The 24558-nt window shown below is 43.8% G+C and overlaps 1 protein-coding gene across 1 annotated transcript in view; it reads left to right on the top strand.

Moving 5' to 3' along the window:
* si (sucrase-isomaltase) overlaps positions 1-24558 on the top strand; it is a gene marked incomplete at its 5' end in the record, with an annotated part of 80826 nt that overhangs the window by 15357 nt on the left and 40911 nt on the right. The window contains 9 exons of the mRNA XM_080771875.1: positions 6902-7033; positions 7630-7749; positions 10584-10697; positions 12151-12235; positions 13030-13147; positions 15552-15723; positions 18812-18928; positions 23015-23169; positions 24308-24392. Coding sequence (XP_080628001.1) covers positions 6902-7033; positions 7630-7749; positions 10584-10697; positions 12151-12235; positions 13030-13147; positions 15552-15723; positions 18812-18928; positions 23015-23169; positions 24308-24392 — 1098 coding nt within the window. The remainder of the gene's footprint in view (positions 1-6901; positions 7034-7629; positions 7750-10583; positions 10698-12150; positions 12236-13029; positions 13148-15551; positions 15724-18811; positions 18929-23014; positions 23170-24307; positions 24393-24558) is intronic.

Here is a 24558-nt window from a genome sequence, read left to right as displayed (position 1 = left end):
TTCGATTCGATTCCGATTCTTGGGGTGACGATTCGATTCAAAAACGATCTTTTCGATTTTTCCGATTCTCGATTCAAAAAAGATTTTTTCGATTCTAAAGCAGTTTATTTTATTTTATTAAAAACAATTAAATAGAATTTTAGCATGATCTACTCCAGTCTTCTGGCATGAAAGCAGAGTACATTTAGTAAAAAGCTTGTATAATTGTAAAGGTTTTATCAACTGAATGATTTAAACACACAAAGGTTAAATCCAAGAGTAAGAACATGTCTCATGTATTTAGCTTGCACAAATTTGAACCAGTACAAAAGTTACAAAATCTCTTCTCACTCAATACCAGAACAATACATTAGTATTAAAACAGGTGTAAAATAAATACAATTTAGCTTAGCTGGTAGTAAATGCACTATGCAGAAACCCAGGCCATAATGCATTGCATGCACAGGTACATTTGTGAAAGAAAAGAAAAATAAATTTTTGGAAAATGAGAATCGATTCTGAATCGGACAGCATTAGAATCGCGATTCTAACTCGAATCGATTTTTTTTGACAGGCCTATCTTTGGACATTCACAGGCATGCATACAGAGAGCAGAAAATACTCTTTGGGTCTTACTGTAAGCGCTGTTATCAGCCAATACACAGACTGTTAGTGAGAGGCCACAGGGCATAATCCACCAACTGTATCACAAGCCTGGGATCATTACCCATCAACACCTCTCTGGGAACCAGAGACATGTGATATGGCTTTCACCTTTCCTTTCCCCCATCTTTTTTCTGTTTCCATTGATCTCTTTTGGAAAGAAGGGAATTCCAGCAGTACAGGGGTAGAATTAAAGCCCCCAGGCAAAAACACGATTAGCACTTATTTATTGATTTATTAATTTATTATTTAATTTCAGTTGATGTTTTCGTCTCTCTGTGTGGTGCTTTCTCTGAAGTGTGTGCGTGTGTGTGTGTGTGGGGGGGGGGGGTTCAGAGGCAAGAGGCTTAACCATTATACTGTCAACAGAGACGTGATGTGAACGTTGAAACAGGGGGCTCGATAGACTCGGACGGATAGGGGTGGCCTTTTAGCTTGACAGGATAATCAAGCTTTCCGTCAAATAATGGAGAGTGTTTATATAGGTCCCCAAGTTCAATCTTCTCGACCGGTAGTTATCAAGCGTCTCTGAATAGTTGTGATCGCAGATCAATCAGCTGAGTTCCCTTTGTTAGCTTGTTTATCCTGACATGTCCTCTGCAAACCATTTCCCCTCTGAGATAAATCACCTCAGATGGACTTTTTCCTTCCTGGCAGACTGATCATGTGGGATAGCGTCCCTTGAGTGCCCTTGAGCAAGGCATTGAACCCCTACCATGAAATGTTCTATGAGCAGGGTGTGGTTGTAAACAAGCATCTCGAGCTTAGTCCACTTCCCTGGGTAAACAAAGAACTTTGCTTTGCTTTGCTTAGCGTCACACGTTCCTCTACGATATCCCCAGCAAAATGACGAAATCACTTTGGCTATATTCAAAATTAGCAGATCTACAAGTCAATGTGTATATGATGTAAAGTGTTGTTAGCTTGTACAGTCTCTATCTGCTATTTCCAAAACTAATTTAAAGGCCCACTTCACCCCTTTTGCAACCAGATCTTATTTTAAAGGGATTGTGACATGAAGAAGGACAGTATAGACCGAAAGCTTGCAAATATATGTATTGATTGTGCACAGATCTGAGTGTGCGGAGCTTCCATTTTTTTATTATGTTTTCATTATCCATTTGTGACTCCAGCACCTCACTTAAGTTTTTTTCAGCAAATGAGTGGTGTTTTTTTTTAAACATTTTTATGAAGGGATTATGATATACATTAGATTTTCTGCATGTGGTCTGGGGTTTTCTGGCTCAAAAAAGTGCTCTGACACATATGACGTAAATTCTCCATTCATTGTCAATGGCATTTAATGTTTATGTTAGGACAAAATAGCCGATTTGTTCATCTATGTAAATTCTCCATTTCATTGTCAATGGTGACACGAGTTAAGGACAAAAAGCTGTATGAGGGGCTAGCGTCCATCAAAACAAAAATTATAATAAAACATCAATCATGGCATGGGAGAGGACTCGCAAGCAACTCATTTTAAATGCTCCAACAAGTTCTATTCTTTTTCAAGTAGTGAAAGTAACTTGAAAAAGACTAAGGTCCAACGTCGTATCTATTCTGTATTTAGTTTTCCTTAAATCCCACAATTTTGTAACACATTTTTCACCCTATGCCAATTGCCTAAACTGAAATCCTGGGCGGCGGGCGCTACTCTCCCTCTGCCAACCTGGAGAGAGCCTCATACTGACATGCTTCCTTCAATATATCCTCATGCAGTGAGCAGGCTGCTTCTTATCACCTGACAGTGGGAGTTTCCACAGTAGGCCGTGGCATGTAGAAAGAACACGTTATTCCAACCATTCCCCTCCTCCCCGGCTGACCATTTGGGAGGCCGTATATAGAGACTAGGAGGACTGCATGCTTTTTGTGAGGTTACCTACTCTAGGGGACACATGGAGAACATGCAAACCCTACACACAAAGGCCCTTTCGTGAACCCCACCTAGGCTATGCGCTGATGATGCGGAGGAGAGAACACGCCCCTGGTGCCCACAGCGTCTGGAATTGTACCCGGGGCCTTTGAGGCGACAGGGCTAACAACTTCACCACTGTGTATTCTGTATGTGTATATTTTACGCTCAGCACCAAAAAGGATATTTGTGCATTATGTCTTATTTTAGGATGGTCCCGCCTGGCACAACACCTTTTCCGATGGGTCCTTGTCGGGAAAATGCTTGAGAACCACTGCGGTAGATAACTGATCAAGCAGGGCTGTCACGATCATGGAATTTCACTTGATGATTCTCTCGATTAACTGTCGTCAAACATTTGTGATTAACGATTGAATTGTGTTTTGGCATTGAATATCAGGACATCCTGACTTGTTAGGCATCGTAAACAAAAGTTGATCAGGGCAGATAAACAAAAGTTGCTCAGGGCAGATATGACAAACAAATAAATGACTGATATAATCAACTAAACCTTCAATAACAAAATGAAATAACTGATCTACAAGCTCACAACACACAACAATGCAGTGTGAGCTTGAAGATCTGCTGTTTCTGCATAAAAAAAAAAAATCAATATCAATATTTTCAACATGAAAACTACTACGACAATTATGCTGATCATGTAACATAATTGCGATTAACTAAAATAATTGTGACTGGACGCCTAGTGATGATGTCAGTGTGAGAGGTCCGCTTCTTCTGTCCTTTCCGAACCCCACCGAGAAAATTACATTTTAAACACTACTTATGGTAGTATCAAAGTCTATTTTATGGTAAAATAACCTTGTAATGTCTGGTAGTGAGGAAAAGAAGACGAAGGGACAAGGACGGACCTCTATTGACACTCACTCAGCAACGAGGAAACTCGACAAGACACACAAGTGAAAAAATCACACCTGTGTGAAGTGAGGGGCGCTCTTATCATCGTACATCATCATAACGTTACTATGCCTATTTTCTCACTGACGTAAAATTATGCATTCATTGTCAATGGGAATTATGTCCGTTTAAGATGAAGTTTGTGGACAGTAAGTAAAAGCTGGATGTAGGAGGGGCTAGCCTCCCTAAAAAAACAGAAAACAAATCTAATAATTGCAATCAGACGATCCTGTAACATTTGTGACAGGCCTACAGTATGTGCAGGTGAAAGCTAGACTAAATCAAGGAATGTGGTGAGCCCTGACATCGTAATCTCTGAATGGCCGTTTCGGACAGCTCCAACACAATAATACGATACGCATTATTACAATGGCCAACAATGGCTGGTTGAAATTATGTGATCCGACAATTTGCCCAAAGACAAACCGCCTCAGACCCCATTTCAATATTTCACTCTGATAATCGCCAATATGTCTTCCCTGTCTAAAACGCATTGGGATGCAGCTGGTTTCACTCCTTCTGTACTCAGGGACATATTTGATATCCATCAGATAGACCACAGAGGGCATTATCACATTCTCCCTAATATGTCTGGAGCTGATTACCATTAGGCGGAAAGATCTGGCAGGGATCGCCAACCATCTGCTCTCTCGATATGGAGAAGAATTTGGCAGCCAACAGACGGAGTGAGACCGAGCATGAAGACACACCCAAACCCAAAACGTTTTTTTTTTTTAAATGTGATAACATTTACAGGGTCCTCACAAAGTTCTGAAACACATTAGCCAAGATGCTAGCACGTACATCAAGGTCCCATGGCTGAATAGACACATGCCAGCTGACAGAGAAGCTATCTTCTAAATCATCTTCATGCTTTGCTTCGCCTCGAGCAACCAAGTAGCTAAAGCCCTTAACAATCATATTTTTTCAACTCAAAGGTGGAGCAGACGGGGCCTACTGGAGCTATCAGGAACGATAGCTCTGGTGGCTTAGTGCCTAGCTCCCGCTTTGAGGTGTTTTTCTACTCTACTACAATAAATGCATTGGCTGGACGGTTGCCGTTCACTTTTAGCCAGCTGCAGTGTGCTCACTGGATAATGGTCTGGGAGTGCCTGTTTTGTAGCAAGGGTTAGGGGTTAGGGTTACACAGCCTTCATATCTAGTTCGGGCTTCACATCTAGTTCGGGCTTCTATATGAGGCACTCACACCTACCGTATGATTTTTTTTTCATGGCCCCCTGTAATTGTGCATTGGACCACTAGTGGTCTGTAGACCAAACTGTGATCTACAGTCACCAGACATATTGGGAGAATGCCATTAAAGTGTTACAAATGGAAATATTTGAGTGGCTGTGTCACACACTGCTTTATTTTGAAATGTTTCCTGTGTGATATTTCCTTCTGTGTTCTGTTCCTCTTTGCCAGTTTGTAAGCATAGTGTTAGTGTCCTCTGTACGATCTTGGGAGTTTGCATTTCTGTGGTGAATAAATGTTCACCACAGAACAGCACTGCCTTGTGTCCTGCATTTTGTTCCTACCAAAACCTTGTTGATTTCTGACAGTACAAACTGGCCATTCTGGACTCAGTGGACAGATTGGATTTTTTTGTTATTTGCTACAATGTCGCCGGTCTGGAGCAAGCCATTAAGGCCATCTGCCATGGAAGATGATCTGTTGTCTGATGCAGAGGAGGGCTGGCCAGTCATTGTTCCAGCAGTTAGCCATCTGCCCAGCCTGCCATTTTCCTGGGATGATTTTGGAATAACAAGAGAGTTTTTTTACGAGGATCCAGAGTTCCTGGAATCCCTTGCCATCACTTGGAAGAAGGCCCCCAAAATTGCCCAGCACATGGGAAACTTCAGGTGGCAGTGCGATGTGGGTCGCCTCTCTCAGTTGGCTCTTTGTGGACCGGTGGCTCCAGTCTCCTTTACTCTGCAGCCTGATAGTTTCCAAGCCACTACTGCCCAGCCGGCTCCGCGGTCACTTGGACTTGACTTTGTTAGCCTCCAGCCTGTCTGTTATGCCTGTCTCGACCCTGTGTTTCCTGACCCTGGCCATTCTCAGGAGGAACCGTGGGCCCTCCAGACAGAGTATTGCGGTGGCTCCTCTGTCGGCCAGCGACGTAGAGGTTCCGCTATTGCTTGCCGCCATCAATGTTGCACTGCTGCTCATCAACACAGAGGCTCCCCTGCTGGACTTCGATGCTATGGCCCCGTGCCCATGTACAGGGCCCCAGCTGTCCAGTAAGGTGGAAACCCCGGTGCACTGCAGCTAAACTGAGTCATGTGTAGAGAGTGACCCAGTGCCCGTGCCACCAGGCATTCCAGTGCCCGGGCCACCCGCCATGCCCATGCCGCCCAGCGCCTCTGAGCCTGTCTCACCCAGCACCCCAGTGCCCATGCCGCCCAACGCCCCTGTGCCCATGCCACCCAACGCCCCAGTGCCCATGCCGCCCAACGCCCCTGTGCCCATGCTGCCCAACGCCCCTGTGCCCATGCCGCCCAATGCCCCTGTGCCCATGCCGCCCAATGCCCATGCCGCCCAACGCCCCTGTGCCCGTGCTGCCCAATGCCCCTGTGCCCATGCCGCCCAATGCCCCAGTGCCCATGCCGCCCAACGCCCCTGTGCCCATGCTGCCCAACGCCCCTGTGCCCATGCCGCCCAATGCCCCAGTGCCCATGCCGCCCAACGCCCCTGTGCCCATGCTGCCCAACGCCCCTGTGCCCATGCCGCCCAATGCCCCTGTGCCCATGCCGCCCAACGCCCCTGTGCCCATGCCGCCCAACGCCCCTGTGCCCATGCCACCCAACGCCCCTGTGCCCGTGCTGCCCAGTGCAATCCCTGCATGTTCCTCCCGCATTGTTACCTCTGTTGTCTCACCCCACCCTGTGCTTATTAAAATGCAATGTGCCTAAAATATTACAATTCAGTCAACACAACTAAGAAAAAGTAACACACAATGCGGTTGCCAATTCTTTTCATGCTAAGAAGCCCCAATAACCTGGCCTCCCTGCTGTGAAAATGGCTTAAAGAATATAGAGCGGCGCAGTCCCTCCCCCTTTCAGAACAACGAACGGCCCAGGAAATGAAAACGCAATGCATTTCCCCATAGGCAGTTTTTATTTAAAGACCTTGTCATGATTTGTCACGACAAGAGTTGGCTTCGTATGACGCTTAAAAGGTCTTTAAATAAATTATAAATAAACTGCCTATGGGGAAATGCATTGTGTTTTCATTTCCTGGGCTGTTCGTTGTTCTGAAAGGGGGAGGGACTGCGCCGCTCTATAATGTTACTACAAAAAGTAAAATAGGGATGCTCATTGATTGCAGTTATATATCCACATACTAAATGCATGTTCAACTGAAATATTGTTTGTCGTTTACACTTTCTACACCTTTTTCTAATGTCCTTTTGTGTTTCACTTCCAGGATATTCAGTACACTGACATAGACTACATGGAGGACAAAAAGGACTTCACTTATGACAGCGTCAAGTTCAGGGATCTGCCTCAGTTTGCCGACTACCTGCATGACAAGGGCCAGAGATACATACTTATCCTGGTAAGATGCACCGTAATCCTGAAGATTCATTATACAGTAGATTTCACAATACTAGACCACAAGTCAGAAACAACTTTGTCTGTGCAAAGTTTGGCATCGGACACACACACAAACACACACACACACGCACGCACACACACACACACACACACACACACACACACACACACACACACACACACACACACACACACACACACACACACACACACACACACACACACACACACGGAGTGCAAAACATACTCTTTCCCCATGCGTTCGGCCTGGTGGAAACAATAACCGTAATCCTCAGTTGACTGTACTAATGAATGTAGGATACTACTACTACTAAACTAGGGCTCTGCTTGGAGCAGAGGTCTTCACCAGACTGGGTGTCCTATACTCAGGCTTGTGTGAGTGGTGGGTTGTAGCCTGCAGGAACACAGTCTTCTTCGTTGACCTGGCAAAGACAAAAAGCACAACTAGCCATGGAAATGATCAGCATCCTCCTGTCTTTGCAATTTAAAGTCTAGGCCTACCAGTCAACTTACATGTGTGAAGATCCTGTATGACCATTACAGTTATGTAATAACGTAATTTATTGTCACCCCCAGGATCCAGCAATTGCCACCAGTAGGAGGGTAGGGAATGCGTCATATGACTCCTATGACCGTGGAACAGAGAAGAATGCCTGGGTCACTGAGTCAGATGGGAAAACACCTCTACTGGGAGAGGTTAGCATTGAATCTGTGTGTGTGTGTGTGTGTGTGTGTGTGTGTGTGTGTGTGTGTGTGTGTGTGTGTGTGTGTGTGTGTGTGTGTGTGTGTGTGTGTGTGTGTGTGTGTGTGTGTGTGTGTGTGTGTGTGTGTGTGTGTGTGTGTGTGTGTGTGTGTGTGTGTGTGTGTGTGTGTGTGTGTGTGTGTGTGTGTGTGTGCGTGCTCTTTGAGTTAACACGGTATTGAAAATGAATTCAAAAGTAAAAAAGGCTCAACAAATGCTGAAGGCTTGTTTCCGTTGTGGTTTGGGGAAGGGATGCAGGGGGCATTCCTTCCCCAATGTGTGTGAATAGATCTCCTAAGCAGGGTAAATATGAATGTGGTTGCTGTGTGTGTCTTATAACTCCATGCATCCTCATTTTGGATGAACCCAGAGTGAGCCCGCACGCAGCCTGGTACATCTGATCCTTCGCATATCCCCTCAGAACATGTGTTTAGAGACCCTCCGTGGGGCTTCTAAGCCTGCCATTCACATGCTTTTTAACTACCTTCTGACTACCAATATAAATCCCCTCCCCTCCCCTATCACGACCCCCCCCAACACACGCACGTACGCACCCTTCATGCTGTTTAATAGAGGTCAAATATAGACATTGATTCTACATTACCGTTTAATCTTAAAATGGCCTGCATCACAGAATCATCCGGTACTGGCCTCACTGCACTCGTTACCTGTACATTTAGAATTGATTTGAAGAGTTTAATACTGACTTTTGAAGCTCGAAATAGCCTGGCACCGCAGTTCGTAGCTGAAGTACCTGAACCCCATGTGCCGTCAACTGAGGTCTTCAAATTTAGCCCTACTAGAGCAGGGATTCTCAACCTGGGGGTTGCAAACCCTCGGGGGGTCCCCAATTTATTTTGGGGGGTCCCCAAATTATTAACCAATTAGCTGCTCGTGGCGGAACATTCCGTCAGAAGGAATCCAACCAGCAACTGCTTCTGGCGTAATGTTCCGTCTGATAAGCTTTAATATTGATATCAAACTATCTCTTTTTTTATTTCTATTTTTTAGTAGTAACTACAAACTAATTGTATAGTAACTTGTCCAACACTGCATGGAGAGGAGAGTACTGTTAACTTACGTTACGCGTGTGAGCTGCATCTTCTGTTCCGGTTGGCAGTGGGTTAAAGGAAGGACCCACCCGATAAGACAGATGGGGACAACTGGGTTCAATCAATAATACTCTGACCTTCGGTTTCTGTCCACCTGTCATAAGAGCGTGTGTGTGTGTGTGTGTGTGTGTGTGTGTGTGTGTGTGTGTGTGTGTGTGTTTGTGTGTTTGTGTGTGTGTGTGTGTGTGTGTGTGTGTGTGGGCGAGGGGGGGGGGGTATTATATATATAGGAGTATATTTTTTCTTGGTGGCACATTTTTCATGTTTGTGCTTCTGTAGAAGGGTGTGTGGGTGTGTGAGACTATGCAATCATGCATGCGTGTCCATGTGAGCATGATTCAAGCCGTGTACAATGTGGGCTGTAAAATGCATTGTGTATTGTTGTGGTGAATGCACAAGCTGTCTTTTATACACTGGATTGTGAGATTGTCATGCTGTTGGACAAGGTCGCATAGGCGCGCGCACGCACGCACAGTGATCTCTGCCTTTCTCAGTGGATTAATCATCGCTCTCAATGTATGTCATTAAGGACAACTTCTAACACTGTCGTGTCTGGAGATTTCTATTGCATTATTGATTTCTCTCTTTTGGCCCGTCTCTCCTTCCCCTTTCTTCGTCCTCCACAATCCCACCCGTCATCTCCATTTTCATCTCCTTGCGAGTATTTGAGCTGTTCCTCTGACATTCCAGCATTGTTTCGGCAGTTCGCACTAACCCTTAATCACACCATGGGCGCATTCCAAAAAAAATATGTCTCTAGATATCTTGAAGGCTGACTTGGTTGAGCAGCATCCTTACATTTTAAGTAGTCACAGAATATTCATCTCTACTACGATCGCATGCCCGACCGTTGATAATCACAGAGCCGTTCGCTACATGTTTGCGAAAAGTCACAGAGGAAGTTGAACGATATACAGGAAGGGAGCATTTGGGAATTAGCTCTTAACATGGGAGTGGATGGGAGCTGTGTCTTAGAGACCACGTGATTTACTGGTTCCTGGATACTCGAACAGTGAATCATATCAATAATTTGTATTATTATATCCTTTTATTGATAGTTTCAAGTGAAGAAAGACAGGAAAGAGGGGGAGACATGCAGCAAAGTTTGTCATGAACGGGACTTGAACACGCGACACGCTGTCAGGCCAGAGCCTATATGTGGCATGCGCCTGGACCACTCAGCCAGCAGTCACCCCAATCCTTTGTATTATTAACATTCAAACATATCTTGACTCTAGTTCGGGGCGAGACTTTGGTTGTACTAACGATTCTGATCTCCAGTAGCCTATATTATGTTTTTGATCGTTGGTGAAAGCTTTGTACACAAAATAAAATACCGTAAATATACTCATTGTTTTGCTGTACTGTTGTTTTAATGTATCAGCTATGTTAAGGGGTCTAAAGGTTAGAATTGGGGCTATAGTATGGTAAATACGATAGGGCTTGTTCATGCACCAACACATTATATTTCAGTATCCCTACTAATATTAATGATCAGAAGATAAATGCGCACATGCATTAACAGACGCCATTGCTCGCTCTCTCCGTCTCCCCTCCTGCTCCTACTCTGGCTCTGCCTCTCTCTGTGTCACGTTGTCTTTTCCTGTCATATCCTATCTGCTCATCTCTGTCTGTCTCTATTGCTCTCTCTCTCTCTCTCTCTCTCTCTCTCTCAGGTCTGGCCTGGGGAGACAGTATTTCCAGACTACACCAATCCTAACTGTATAGATTGGTGGGCTGATGAGTATGACAGATTCTACAACGAGGTCAAGCACGATGCCCTCTGGATCGTAAGTCACCTCTAAATGGCATCACTAACGTGGCTCTGGGTTTATTGCACATATTGTGTAGCAGTGGTTCTCAAACCTTTTTATGTAAACAATCCCCAAATCACCCACCTAAACTTAAGCCTCGCCCACAGCTGTTGTATAATAATAACGGGGGCGGGGTTAGGGTTATGATATCACTAAAGTGGTGTATTTCGATTGGGCCTTTTAACTCAAAGGCTTTCAGCTTTCAGGAAGAAACCTTAAATACACAGGGAAGACACATGCACGGCACAGTCGGTAGTCCTGGGTTCGATTCCCGCTGTAGACGCTGTGGGCGCTGGGGGCGTGTCCTCTCCTCCGCGTCATCAGTGCCCATACCCGAGGCGGGGTTGGCGAAAGGGCATTTGCATGTTCTCCCCGTGTCCCCTAAGTAATCCTGGTCTCTAAACTACCTCCCCCTGGCCAGCCGGGGCGCCTGATGGAGGGGAAAGGAACTGGTCGGAATAACGTGTTCCTGAATCCTCCCATGCGCTACGTCGGGCCGGGGAAAATCCCCCTGTCAGGTTAAAAGAAGCAGCTTGGACTTCCATAGAAGAAGCATGAGGTCTGTCCGCTGCCCTCCCCAGGTTGGCAGAGGAAGTGTAGCGCCTAGGATTACATTGGGTGAAAAAATGGGTTGCAAAATCGTGGGATAATTAAAAAAAACGGACTAATGTTAACTCCATAGACACATAGAAAACAGAAAAAGTACAAACATCACTGCACTCCATCTTTAATACACAGTACAAATCCTCAGTGCGAATTCATCCATGTGTAACTGTATGCCATTGCATTATCTCCTGAGCTGGCATGTGAGCTCTTATAACCCGCACGTGCTGTGATAAAGACCAGTAAGCTGGCAGTGTATGGTCTTTCTTCATAATGGTTCATTATTATGTAAAACTCCTCATTATGGTGAGGACGATTTATTTGCTGAAAGAAAGGAGAGCATTTGGCCCATTCCCCATCCAGTGAGCTATTCACTGCAACATGCAGAAGTTACTTCTTGGTCTGTAGGTCATTATCATGCACATATTTATTTATTTGTTTTTGCTGGGTAGGAGTGCACTTACTTTTGTAGTAGAAGACACAATACAGAGGGAGGTGCGTGCGTGCGTGCGTGTAAAAAACAAGTTTTTCTTAGGCAAAATGAGGACACCATGGTGAAAGCGGTTAAACTTTTAAGCCCTAATCACACCAAAGGGTCACCATGCAACTCCTTGGGTCCAAACGGTTGCAAGGAGTTAACACTAAAACCGTCTTGACCCTTTGGTGTGGTTTGGGCCATTGAAGGTCATGCATTGAATCACTAGGGTCGACGTGGGTCAGCATGGCTCAACGTGCAACAAGACATATCACACCGCAGGGACAGCGCTAAAACTGCCTTGACCCTTTGGTGTGGTTAGGGCTTTACAATACCATGTCTTGTTTGCAGGACATGAATGAGGTGGCTAACTTCAAGAAAGGATCAACGAAGGGCTGCGATGATAATAGCCTCAACTACCCTCCCTACACACCCAGTAAGACCTGCCACATTTTATATTTAGAACTGCAATAATATCTTAAGTCTTCTTCCGCAATAACCGTTAAGTCTTAAAACAGCTTTCTTTCTTTCTTTCTTTCTTTCTTTCCGTTTCTTTCTTTCTTTCTTTCTTTCTTTCTTTCCGTTTCTTTCTTTCTTTCTTTCTTTCTGCTTTCTCTTCAAAATAGAGGGTTGGGATTAGGGCCAAGAGTCATGTTGTAGCAAGATTAAAATAGGACCCATGACTAAGAGGAATACAGCTTGGGGTGTTTTGACTGCAGGGGATGCTATTTTCTGTTACCGTCTTGCTGCAGCACTTTTAAATATCCGCAGTGCAAAGGGTGAAAAAAAGAATCCTGTCGGCATCTATGCTGCCATGGAGAAGTGAGGTAGATTTTGACAGATTAGCCACAGTAGCCAAGGAAATCCGTTCAGGATCCGAGGAAACCTCATTTGAAGTAGTGAGTCCCCGGTGTAAAATTGTGATAATGACTGTTCGCCATGTCTTTTATTCTGTGTGTCAGACAGGATGATCATAACTGCAGAAGGCATGCTCCCCTGACTCCATTTTTATGACTCTCTTCCTTGCCTCATTTTCTGCCTTCACTTGTCACCCTCTGTCTTATTTCACCTTCCTCCTTTTATGTCCCTCTTTCCTTCATCCTGTTCGTCCCTCCTACTGTATATGTCACTCTCTTAACTTTTTACCCCTTTCTCCTATTCCTCCAACCTCTCACCATCCTTTTGGCCTGACCTTCCCTTGCCCCTGTCTCCCGCTGTCTCCTCCCACAGTGGTTCTGGATGAGGTGCTGTACAGTAAAACTCTGTGTATGGATGCCAAGCAGACCTGGGGGAGCCACTACGATGTCCACAGCCTCTATGGATACTCCATGGTGCTGGCTACTGAACAGTGAGTGGTTCCATGGCCCGGCTTGGCCAGGACTATTGCAGCACTATTTACTTCCCCAGAACCACAAAGAAATTACTTTCTAAGCTTAAGAATTTAATTTCTTTGTGGTTCTGGAGAAGTAAAAAGTGCTTTAGAATCTAAAGCATACAAATAATAATAATAAATATAGCTGCAAGCAGCGATAAGGCGGGGCCAAGAAAGAAGACAATACGCAATAAGAACAATATGCACAAATAAGAAATAAGTTGTCGTTACCCAGATTTAAACACACAACCTTGTGGTCGGAAGGTGAGAGCTCAACCAACTGAGCTATCTGGACAGTCAGTTGTCTCATTGTAAACTGTAACATCATTCAGTGTTTTGGTAACAATTTTGGGCATGTCATTATCCATTACTACAGTGTTACGTTTATTGTGCAGAATCACCAATACTGTTTTTCTTTGAATATGGCCTATAGGACCGTCAAGATGGTTATAGCAGACTGATAATGATCAAAGTCTTATTTGTGTCCTAGGCTGAAATAGCTTAAGAGCCACTGACTTTTACCAATCTATGCAGATGCATCAGTGTAACGCATTACCAATGTGGAGTTGGATTCAAGTCATACCCATGAATCTATAGATACTCATCATTAAATGGGATTCCTACATCTGGGAATGGATACTAATTCCATGGCAGAGCAAAGTTGGCCTTGCCGTACAGAATTATAATGCACAGTAATGGCTAATGCTAATAATATGGATATTAGCCTACTGCATCATGCAAGGATGAGATGCACAGCAGCATCAATGTGGTATAAGCAGGCAGGAAAGAATGCTGCAAAGAAACCCATATATATATATATATATATATATATTTTTTTAATCACACCCTTGTGAAGTGAGGGGCGCTAATATAAATTCTAACTTATGTTGCTATGATTAGGAATGGTGATGTAAAACAAACGGTGACAAAACAAACATTACATTATCTTTATTGTTAATGGCATTTAATGTTTGTGTTAGGGACAAGATGATGTACATTTTCCCTTCATTGTCAATGGCGTTTTTAAAACAAACTAAAAACAAACATTAAACCCGCCCCTCAATAACCACCCAATTTTTTTTACCTAAACTAAAAATCACACTTGTGGGTGAGTGGCTCTCTTATCATCATACATCACTGTGTGTGTGTGTGTTTGTGTGGCTCTGCTCAGGCTCTGCCAGTGGGCCTAATGAGGCCAACTCCTTTCACCTGTGCAATTTACAGCCTCTGCCTCAGCTAATTGAGGCTCAACCAATCAGGCTCTGCCAGTGGGCCGAATTGATTGCCAAATACACTTTTCAGTTTGCAGTCTTCACACACACAGGCACATACAGTTCTCCATGTGGGACACCGGCTGGAAGGCACAGTTGGGGATTCTCAAAGGGTCTACACAACAGCTTGCTGTTTCAATAGTTTTGCTATGCAGAGTAGACACACACAAAATACAATGTTTTGCACAGGTGGGATGCTTTCATACATGAAATGTACACTACCAGACACCTCATTACAGAATTGTTGTATTAAAACCTTTTTTGTATGCTTTCTGAACCACTTCTAGCTCAAGCAGAAGCATACACAGCTGTACAACAATCGATCAGATATTATCATTCACTGAGCAGCTTTTTATGAAAGGCCTCATGATTTAATACTGGCGGGGATTCCCATGTTGTTTCTGTTTCAATCACAAATCGCTGCCTTTTTATCATTCTCTGCCATGCAGTTTGGTCCATCATAATGTGAGGTTTGGTGTCTGCAAAACACACACTGTCTAGAGTATCAAAACAAAGGCCCCAGGCCCCTGCTACAATGACAGCTGCCCCTGAGGTATTTCTACAAAACCGCTGTCACAAGTGGATGCCATTATGCACACAGTGGCGCATGCACATACACAGAAGCATGCATGCAGGAACCCACACCAGTTGTGCACCACAAACACACTTGGATAAGAAATAAGATAAAAATAAGAAAAAAAGTATTGAGTAAAGTATAATATAAAGTAGATATGAACAAAAAAAATGCAAATGCACGCTCACTGATGGTGAAGAGGATTCACAAGACCTCAGGGGCCTAGGTTTGCTGACTCCTTCTTTCAGCTTTTAAAGCTAGCTCATCTTTCTTTGTCTCTTTCTTAATTCCTTCCATTTTCCCCTCCTCCGTCTACTATTATTATTATTATTGGCAGGAGACACATATTGTAAACATCATCAGGGCTTTGTATTGTCATGGTAATCAATGATGCTTCGATCTTCCTCATCAAATAGAATAATAATGTACAGTAAACCTTGTCCCTATCTGATCTCCCTCTCTCTCTCTCTGCATCTCCTGATTCTGTCTCTGATTCTTTTCTTGCTCATTCCCTCTTCCCGCTCCTCTTCCGCAGGGCTCTGCAGCGGGTGTTTGGTGAGAACCGCACCCTGATGCTGACACGATCTTCTTTCCCTGGCGTGGGCAAATATGCTGGTCACTGGCTGGGAGACAATGCTGCCAACTGGAATGACATCAAGTGGGCCATTCCGGGCATGCTAGAGTTTGGCCTGTTTGGGGTTCCCTATGTGAGTTTACAATTTTCAAAGGATGTCTGCAGCCGCTTTGGATTTACCTCCTAAATGTATGATGAAATATTTATTCTATGTTAATAGTGTCACTAAAACAGAATTTTTTGCTCATATTATATATTAGCTCATATATATTTCAGTTCAGTTGTAGATTCATCGGAAAAATAAACTTTGCCATAGCCCCAGGTGAAATACCCTCAGTTCCCTCTGCAGAAAGTGCACGTAGATTGATGGTATGCAATACTTCAGTGGTGCACAGCTTTTATAATCCCCTGGCAAAGACATTCATATTCAAGCCATACCTAATCATCGATTGCTTTAAAATATCTCATACAACCTAGTCTGACCATAAAAGAGAAAGTAGCAAAAATATGGAGCTACAAGCTGGAGGAATAAATTGCATTAGCTATCAGGGAGGAAAATATTGTCCAGGGCTGTTTTCATTAGGTTTTAGTGCAGCCCATGTTGCATTTTGCGTTTACATTGATTTTCTTTATATCTGAACTAAATTGCAAAGCCAGAGCTCAGTTGTACAATGAATGGGAATCAATGTTATATATATTTCTATTATTTCAGCAGGGTTGCATTAGCTCAACATGTTTCCATTTGTTTACGGAGTCCAAGAGGTTCCTTAGCTATCATAGTTTAGTTATGTTAGTTAACAACTAATAATTCTAGAGATTGCATCGAGATTGTCTGCAGGCTGTGTCAGTCTGTAACGTGATTGGCTGAGCATCGCATAAGGGGTGTGCCCCTGTGGCAGGGGGAGAGAGATGTCATCAGACATTGCTCAACGACATTGCCCCCTTCTCCTCAGTGCCTGGCGCAATGGGCTCAGTACACAGTACACATGCCATTTTGGAAAGAACTTGAGCCTTCATTAGTATCAGCGGTAACACCTGGAGGGTGAAGGAAGTAGGGAAGCAACCCGGAAGTAGGAAGAGTTATGTTATTATGTGTGCAACTGTGCATATAGTCCATTGATCTGAATTTGAACATCGGCATTGACAACGCAATCCTGGGGAGTGTGTTTATAGGCAATATAATACATATTGTGACGTACCATATATTGTCCAATCATTATGAAGGCAAAAAGTGGTCAATAATAATAAAATGGTGCTAGTCATTGCATAACGGGTTAATAAAAAAAAGAACGGGTACCTAAACGTGTATGGAGTAGTATAAATGAAGCATTGGGGCAGACATGGTGTGGTCGCTATAAATGTAACACAAAGGGAATATTTCTTAAATCTGCCGAGGACCCGGGGACATAACCAAATAGGGACAGAATTGGGACACGAGCACACGTCTCACAATTCTGGAGCAAGGAAGGAAGGAATGCATGTCACTCCCCCATCTCTCTCCCCCATTTCCTGTCAGCCTACTGTCTGTCCCTCTATAAAAGATATAAAATAAAGGCGAAAGCCGCAAAACAAAGAAGTGGTGTGGAAACCAAGGCAGGCTAGACGTACAGTAATATGAATACAATGAGATCTGTAAAAATGGCTGTTAAAAGATGTCACACATACACACACTAACACATGCAGTGCACACACACTCATACCCACTTACAGTGTGGCGATACACATACCCATTTGATGCAGTCCTTGTATACAGGCAAATCTGCCAAAACGTTGGGTGCAAACAGAGGTAAGAAAGCGACAGGGGGCTTCTCATGCATTATGTCGCACGCATGCACTCACACACTCACACACACACAGCCAGCCAGCAATGATCACTGGGGGGTCTTGTAAAAGCCATTCATAGCCTACTGGACACACTTGCACATGCACAGTCGCACACGCAGCATACAAATGCACATAGAGTAAGGGAGAAATGGTATTTGGATCGATTCTCTCCAATTGAGTCTGTTGTAAAATGTGGCTGGTAGTAAACAATACCAAGCAGCCTCTGTGAAAAGGCCCATTGACTGTCTCCTCCACTCCACGTTGCAATTTATGGGAATAAAGACCACTGTCTACAGTACTGTCTGCCAATAAAGCCTGAGTTATTTGAACTGAAAATAGGAAAACCATTGTAAAAGATAAACGTAACTCGCACCTGCCATCATTTTACAGCATGCTTGGTGACACAGAGAAGTGACATTAGAAAGTACTAGTGCTGGGCAACATATCAAAATGATTGCAATGTCATGATAGACTATAAAACGATATATTTTGACAACATAATATCGTGACATTGCATGTTGTCTTTTCCTGGTTTTAATTTTATAAGCCTTATTTGCGATGCAATCCCACAAATATTATTATAGGCTAACAATATGATTTGATTTTGTCCACATCGCCCAGCCCCAGTAAGTAGTATGTTATTATTGAAGAAACTGCAGGATTGGCCCATTTTTAACAAAAAGCCTCAAATCCTGAACGGAGTGTGCAATTTACGTGAAATCTTTCACATACTTTCCTACTGGACTGAGGAATATATCCCACCCTTTTCACATTGGCCTGTTATAGCGCCACCAATAGGTGGATTTTTGCAAAACACGTTTTTGGAACAAAATGCCTCAAATCATCCAATTGCCATCCAAGGCATAAGAAGAAATGTCACCCTTTTCACATTGGCCTATTATAGCGCCACCAGGAGGCCACAACCTGACCTGCCCTGGTCGAGACCTGTGCCCTGAGGGGCACTTTTTCTAGTTTCTCCTTTCATTGTCAATGGCAAATATTTAGACGTGTGGGGGCAAAAGCTGAATATAGGAGGGGCTAGCGCCCCTCAAAAATAGTGAGGGGCGCTTATCATCATTCATCATCTCATTCTGGACAATCACAATTTGTGTCCTCACTTTTGTCTTCAATGTTTCTGTTTACACAAACACTCAAACTAGTCATACTGTACGTAGGTGGTGGTAGCAAAACAATGTTTGTGTTTACACTAACCCTCCGTCAACAAATAAATAAAACCAAAAGTGACATTGTTGCTCCAAGAGACGTAATTGTGTAAGATGACGTGTATTATGTTGAATTTACAGTTAAGATTGTTTGACTGGGAATATGGCCAAATATGCTTGTCAAGTTAGCCTGTCGTGCTTCTTCAATCTGCTTTCCTTGTTTTGTTCTTGCAGATTGGAGCTGACATCTGTGGTTTCTTTGATGACACCAATGAGGAGTTGTGTCGTCGTTGGATGCAGGTGGGGGCATTCTACCCTTTCAGCCGAAACCACAACGCCGAGGGTTACAAGGTACCAGTGATATAAGGCATCTCAACTGCACCACATCTTGGTATTGTTATGTAGACATACAGTAGCACTCTATAGTGTACTGCATACACATATAGTTTCATTATATAGATAGTCCGCTGTTACTGTAGGTTATTAAGCTTACGTATAATTCATGATGATTGTATTACCATGTTTTTTGTTCTTGCTTACTGTAAATCGCTCTGGATTAAGAGCGTCTGCTAAATGCCTAAATTGTAAATTGTTATGCATACATCTTTCAGTATTCTGTTTTGTACAGATCAAAAATACCAATTTAATCATCAACCTTGAATGTTACCATTTGCCCCCGGTTCAGTGCTGTTTCTCATTATTTATAGATCACACAGACACACTCTCAGTTTATAGAATGATGAATATCATATTAATGGCCTCACCGGCTCACCGTGTGTAAATCAGGAGATGCACCCGGAGAACCCACGTCACTATATAGCCAGGCTAACGTCACTGCTTATCTGCTGACAAAAAAACATCTAACTAGCTTCCCTGGTGTTGCTGTTATGGCATACCAGGCTATTAACGTACATGAGCACAAATAACTTTGCAATAGGTGAATCTGGCTCTTAACATTGACAGCGTTGAAACAGATGCTCTCATATTTCTTCTTGTGTGACATTTCCATTCTCATCATCACTGCTGCAAAAGATAGCACAGGGTATTGAGAGACAGGGAGAATTAGAAAGAGCTGAGAGAGGGGTGGTTGCTGGAAGAAAGGGAGATGAAGAGGATGATGGGGATGAATCTGAACTAAGGTTTCCCGTAAATGAGGAAGCTGATGAGTGACCTATGCTTTGGCTGAATTATGGTTCTCATCGCAAGGCAAGCCATGCACAAATCCATTATTTTCCACACAGTCCAAGAGGCGTGTGAGTGCATATGTGATTAACCATGATGAGAGAGGCCTTTTTCAGCTGCTATAATCACCCACACTCACTGCACAATTAAAGGCTTAAAACATGTACTATTCAGGCATTTACTGTGCGGATGCTCTTATCCAGAGTAACTTACAAAGTGAAAGATCAGAGTGAGTGGCATGATCCCTAGTCATGCAGTCAACAAAAAAATCACACTCGTGTGAAGTGAGGGGCATCATACATCACATTCCGTGCTCAGCCAATCACACAAACAGTCATGTCCTAATGGGGATTCCAGCCTGGGTTTTAGAGAGAGAGAGAGGCGCTCTGGGACTGTTTGACCTTCAGGCAGCACCTCTTCTCAACCATCAGTGATCCTATTTAGGGTACTGCAATAGGACATAGAGAAGACCAGCTGCAGGGTGCTGGCCAGTTTCATGATGGAGTGTGTGGAGCAGGCTTATGAATGCCCAACTGAGACCAACCTACCAAGTAGCAGTAGGGAGAAGATTAGGGCATTTGGAGCATTGGCCAGGGTGTCAAATGTTGCAGGTACAGTATGTCAATAAGGATAAGGACTGGAAGCCAGTTTGGGCAACATGTTTCAGTGGAAGGGGCAGGTTTGAATCCAGACTGGTTGGCATCCAAAAGTATTCTCTGATACATGGAGCGAGATTTGGTTAAAAACTACTTGCTCAAAAGTTTTTGAAGAAAATACAGGAGTGATACCAGTATGTGGTCTTGACATCGTAGGGGTTTCTTGAGAAGCTGAGTAACGGAGTAACTAACTTGAATGCAGATGACATGCAGCCTGAGTTTATGGTGTTAATGTGACTCACTCAAAACAGGCGGGCTGATGAGATTCATATCGTAGGTGATGAAAGCTTCAGAAGAGAGGGATGGGGTAAAGGACGGAGGAGATGGTGGAGAAGAGCTTCATTGGGTTGGAGGCTGCAGAGAGGACTGAAATCAGTAGAAAGAGGACTCACTGTAGCAGTGGATAATGAGATGTGAGGCTGTGATTTAAAGTGGGAGAGGTCATCTGATTGGCACTTGACTTTCAGCTGCTCTGAGCATGCATGTTCACTCAGCTCCGAGAGTTTCAGATAACCAGGTATCTGGCATACACATAGCCGTGCCGGCTTGGAGGAGCGAAGGCAGATTAAATAGTAAAGAGAAAGGAGGAGGTTGCAGAGTCATTTGAGAGACAAGAAGGAATCAGGGAGAATGTAAAAGAGTGGGCGCGTATAAGCCGAGTTGAGTGGCGACAGATTGTAGTTGGATAGTTTTAGCGCAGGTGGGAGAGTGGAAGGAGAGATGGAGGAGGAGGATGTTACAGAGTGGTGGTCGGAGAAATGAAGAGGCGTAACGGACAGGTTAGAGGGGATCAGTTTCTGTAGATTACACCACTATATAGGACTATAGGAGAAGGAGGAGATAATGGAGAGGTCAAATGAGGACAGAATAGAAAAGAAGGTTGAAGTCAACCCGGTAGAATGAGAGGAGGGCCGTGTTCCAGGAAGGAGCTGATAAGAGTATCCTGCTCTTCAAGGGAATCCCCAAGTGGCCCTGGGGAACGATAAAGCACACTGATGGAAAGAGGAACGGGGCGTGCAATTGAGATACCGTGAAAACAAGAAACAAGAAAACTATACTCTATGTCTTGTTCTATTACTTTATATGTATTCAATGTATGCATTTCCTTTATTGTTTTCTGCTCCTTTGTGCTTTCATTTCCTCATCTCAATCCCTTAGGATTCCTCTGCATGTGCTCTTCTTTTGACTTTATTTCCACCCTGTTCCCTTTCCTCTGTACGGTTTATCCCTATTCATCTTTATGTCAGTCAATTTTCTCTACTGTTCTTTCTCGTTTGCGTGCAGGTCAGCTCTGCTTTCCTTTATAATTATTTTCTCTTTCTCTGAGGTCAACTTACCTCTCTGTCATCCAACCCAGTCTCAGTAGTTTTCAATTGGAAGCCTATCGGCTCCCAAATCCAGCTTGTTTTAAGCCAAAAAGAAGAATCCGAGATATTACGATTCTAAAAACGGTGTCCCAACTTAGACAGCGAATGAAGCCAGCAGAATTATTTTTTTATTTTTTATTTTTTTTATTTTCATTGTACAGCGTTTGGACCGGGCGGCGTCAAAAGGCGATTACGGCGCCAATCAATTCTGTCTTGGATCAATGGAACTAACGTATTATACCTTTTACATATATATTTTATAGAACATACTGTACCATGACATTTTTGGTACAGTACATGACTTTTTTTTGTAATAATTATGTTATATCAATTAACTTTTAGTGTTTTGGCATTTATCTGATGAACCATTTGCGATATTTTCAGCCTAAAGGCTGGGAATCACTGCTCTAATACTATAATACTAATATCCCAACACAACAGGCATGAAGCAAGATGACAGCCTCTCTCTCTCTCTCTCTCTCTCTCTCTCTCTCTCTCTCTCTCTCTCTCTCTCTCTCTCTCTCTCTCTCTCTCTCTCTCTCTCTCTCTCTCTCTCTCTCTCTCTCTCTCTCTATGTCTGTCTGCTTTCCTCAATATCTCAGTCCTCTTCGCCCTCATTTTCTCCTTTACTTCTCTTCCCCCTGTTCCTTTCTCTACCCGTCTTTCATCTTCTGCTCCATCTTTATGCATCTCCCCACTTTTTCACATTTTTCCACTCCACTTGCTCCAGCCACACATTTTTCCCCTGGTTTCAGTATCACTGTTTTATCAGGCCGGAGATTAAGTCTTTGTGACAGTTTACTTTGCATGCGCACTCATGTGAATTATTATTATTTATTTGGTTTTGACTCTGGGGACAAAAAGCTGACCTCTCCCAGGTCTGGATGGTTATAAACATAGCACAAGATCAGAAATGCGATGGTAATAGTTTGACATGAATTATTTGACAGACAGGACAGTGCAATATCTGAGAACTTTGCAAAACAATTGCACATTTTTTCAAATGGGAGAGCGTCAAATTAAATCTCACCTGTTGTGGCCTGTTAGATAGAAAGGAGAAATACCATGTAATCAGAACTGGATTCACCTTCATCTGCTTGCTTGTGAACTGGTACAGTATACAGTATCTGCTACATGGCAGGACAGTTTCCATTTGTTGTGTTGGTGGTGTCCTACTCCATGAAGATCATTTCTGTATGTCTCTGTCTTTCCTGCTGCCTCTCTGTCTCCAGCCTCAGGATCCAGCTTACTTTGGCGCTGATTCTTTGCTTGTGAAGAGCTCGAAACACTACCTGAATATCCGGTACACTCTGCTGCCTTACCTCTACACCCTCTTCTACAAGGCCCACACCACAGGAGAGACGGTTGTACGTCCCCTCCTGCATGAGTGAGTTACACACAACTGTTGTACAGTACGTCCCCTTCCTGCATTCCCTGAAGAAGACCTACAGTATACAGGTCGAAACGTTGATTTCTGTTAATAAACTTCCAGCATTGTGGCTATGAGTGTGCAGACTTTTTCTTCTTTTTCATTGTTCATCGTCTTAGGCTTTTAGCACCTCATTATTATTGGTGTTCTCCTGCCTATGCATGAGTGAGTTACCCCCAACATCCAACCACTTCCATTCTTTAACAGGAATTTGTGTAACCATGTATTCTCTAATCCAACGGTTCCCACCTTGTGTGTTTACATGGGTGGGCCAGAGCATGTTTATTTTAAGTCATTGACCACCGACATCCCTGCCTATTAATCCGCCAAGACTCTTATGCCGCGTTCACACCAAAGGAAGCTAGGAAAAAAAGCAATTTAAAATGATTTCGAAGTAGCTTTTTTTTTCTCCAGAAAGTGGGCATGTACAAGGTACCTGTCAGTCAAGTGGCCTGGACTGGCCTTGAGACGAGACAGAAAATAGGCAGTCCGAGCAGGCGCGCATTTTAAAGTCTAAAATGTAAAATAGCGACTGTAGAGGAGAAATAATTATATATTTAGTTACATCACAACCTATTTATGGATAAATAAATACTTTAATCTTGGTAAACATGCTTGTAAATAACCAAACGAGACGACGGACCGTCTCTCTCGTCTGCCCCGGCTCATGTGCTCATCTTGGGGGGGGGACAGCCTCTGCTCCATTCCGCTGTTCTCTCCCCTAGGGCACGACGGAAACCCTCCGAGCGCAGTTGAAGCACCGAGATCGAATTAAATTATATATTTTTTTAAATAGCGGCTCTGTATGTATTGTTAATGTTGATTCAGCAAGAGCATACCATATTTATGGAAAGAAATACAATTGTATATATCCAGCACGTCGTGGAAGCAATTAAAACAGCTTGTGTTTACGTGTGGACATTCAGCCCCAAGTCTCCCGGGTAAGGGAGACCCTATCACGGCGCTGTGGGTCTGTCACTGACCCTCGAGGCCCCTCCTCCACGGTGCAGCTCCACCACCACCCCTCCCTCACCATCTCTCTCTCTCTCTCTCTCTCTCTCTCTCTCTCTCTGTCTCTGTTTCCTCCCCATCTCAGGTTCTACTCTGATGATGCTACCTGGAAAGTTGATCGTCAGTTCCTTTGGGGAAAGCACCTGCTCATCACACCTGTACTGGACCCGGTCAGAACACACGCATGCACGCACGCACGCACTCACACTCACACTCACACTCACACACACACACTTGATCAGCAGTTCCTTTGGGCAGAACTCCTGCTCATCACATCAGATCTGTACTGTATCTGGTCACAAAATATAGTACACAAACACACATACACAGGCATAC

Source organism: Protomyctophum bolini (assembly GCF_963924005.1).
Source record: "Protomyctophum bolini genome assembly, chromosome: 9".
NCBI classification, from domain to species: Eukaryota; Metazoa; Chordata; class Actinopteri; order Myctophiformes; family Myctophidae; genus Protomyctophum; species Protomyctophum bolini.
This window is presented reverse-complemented; position numbering and strand designations above follow the sequence as displayed.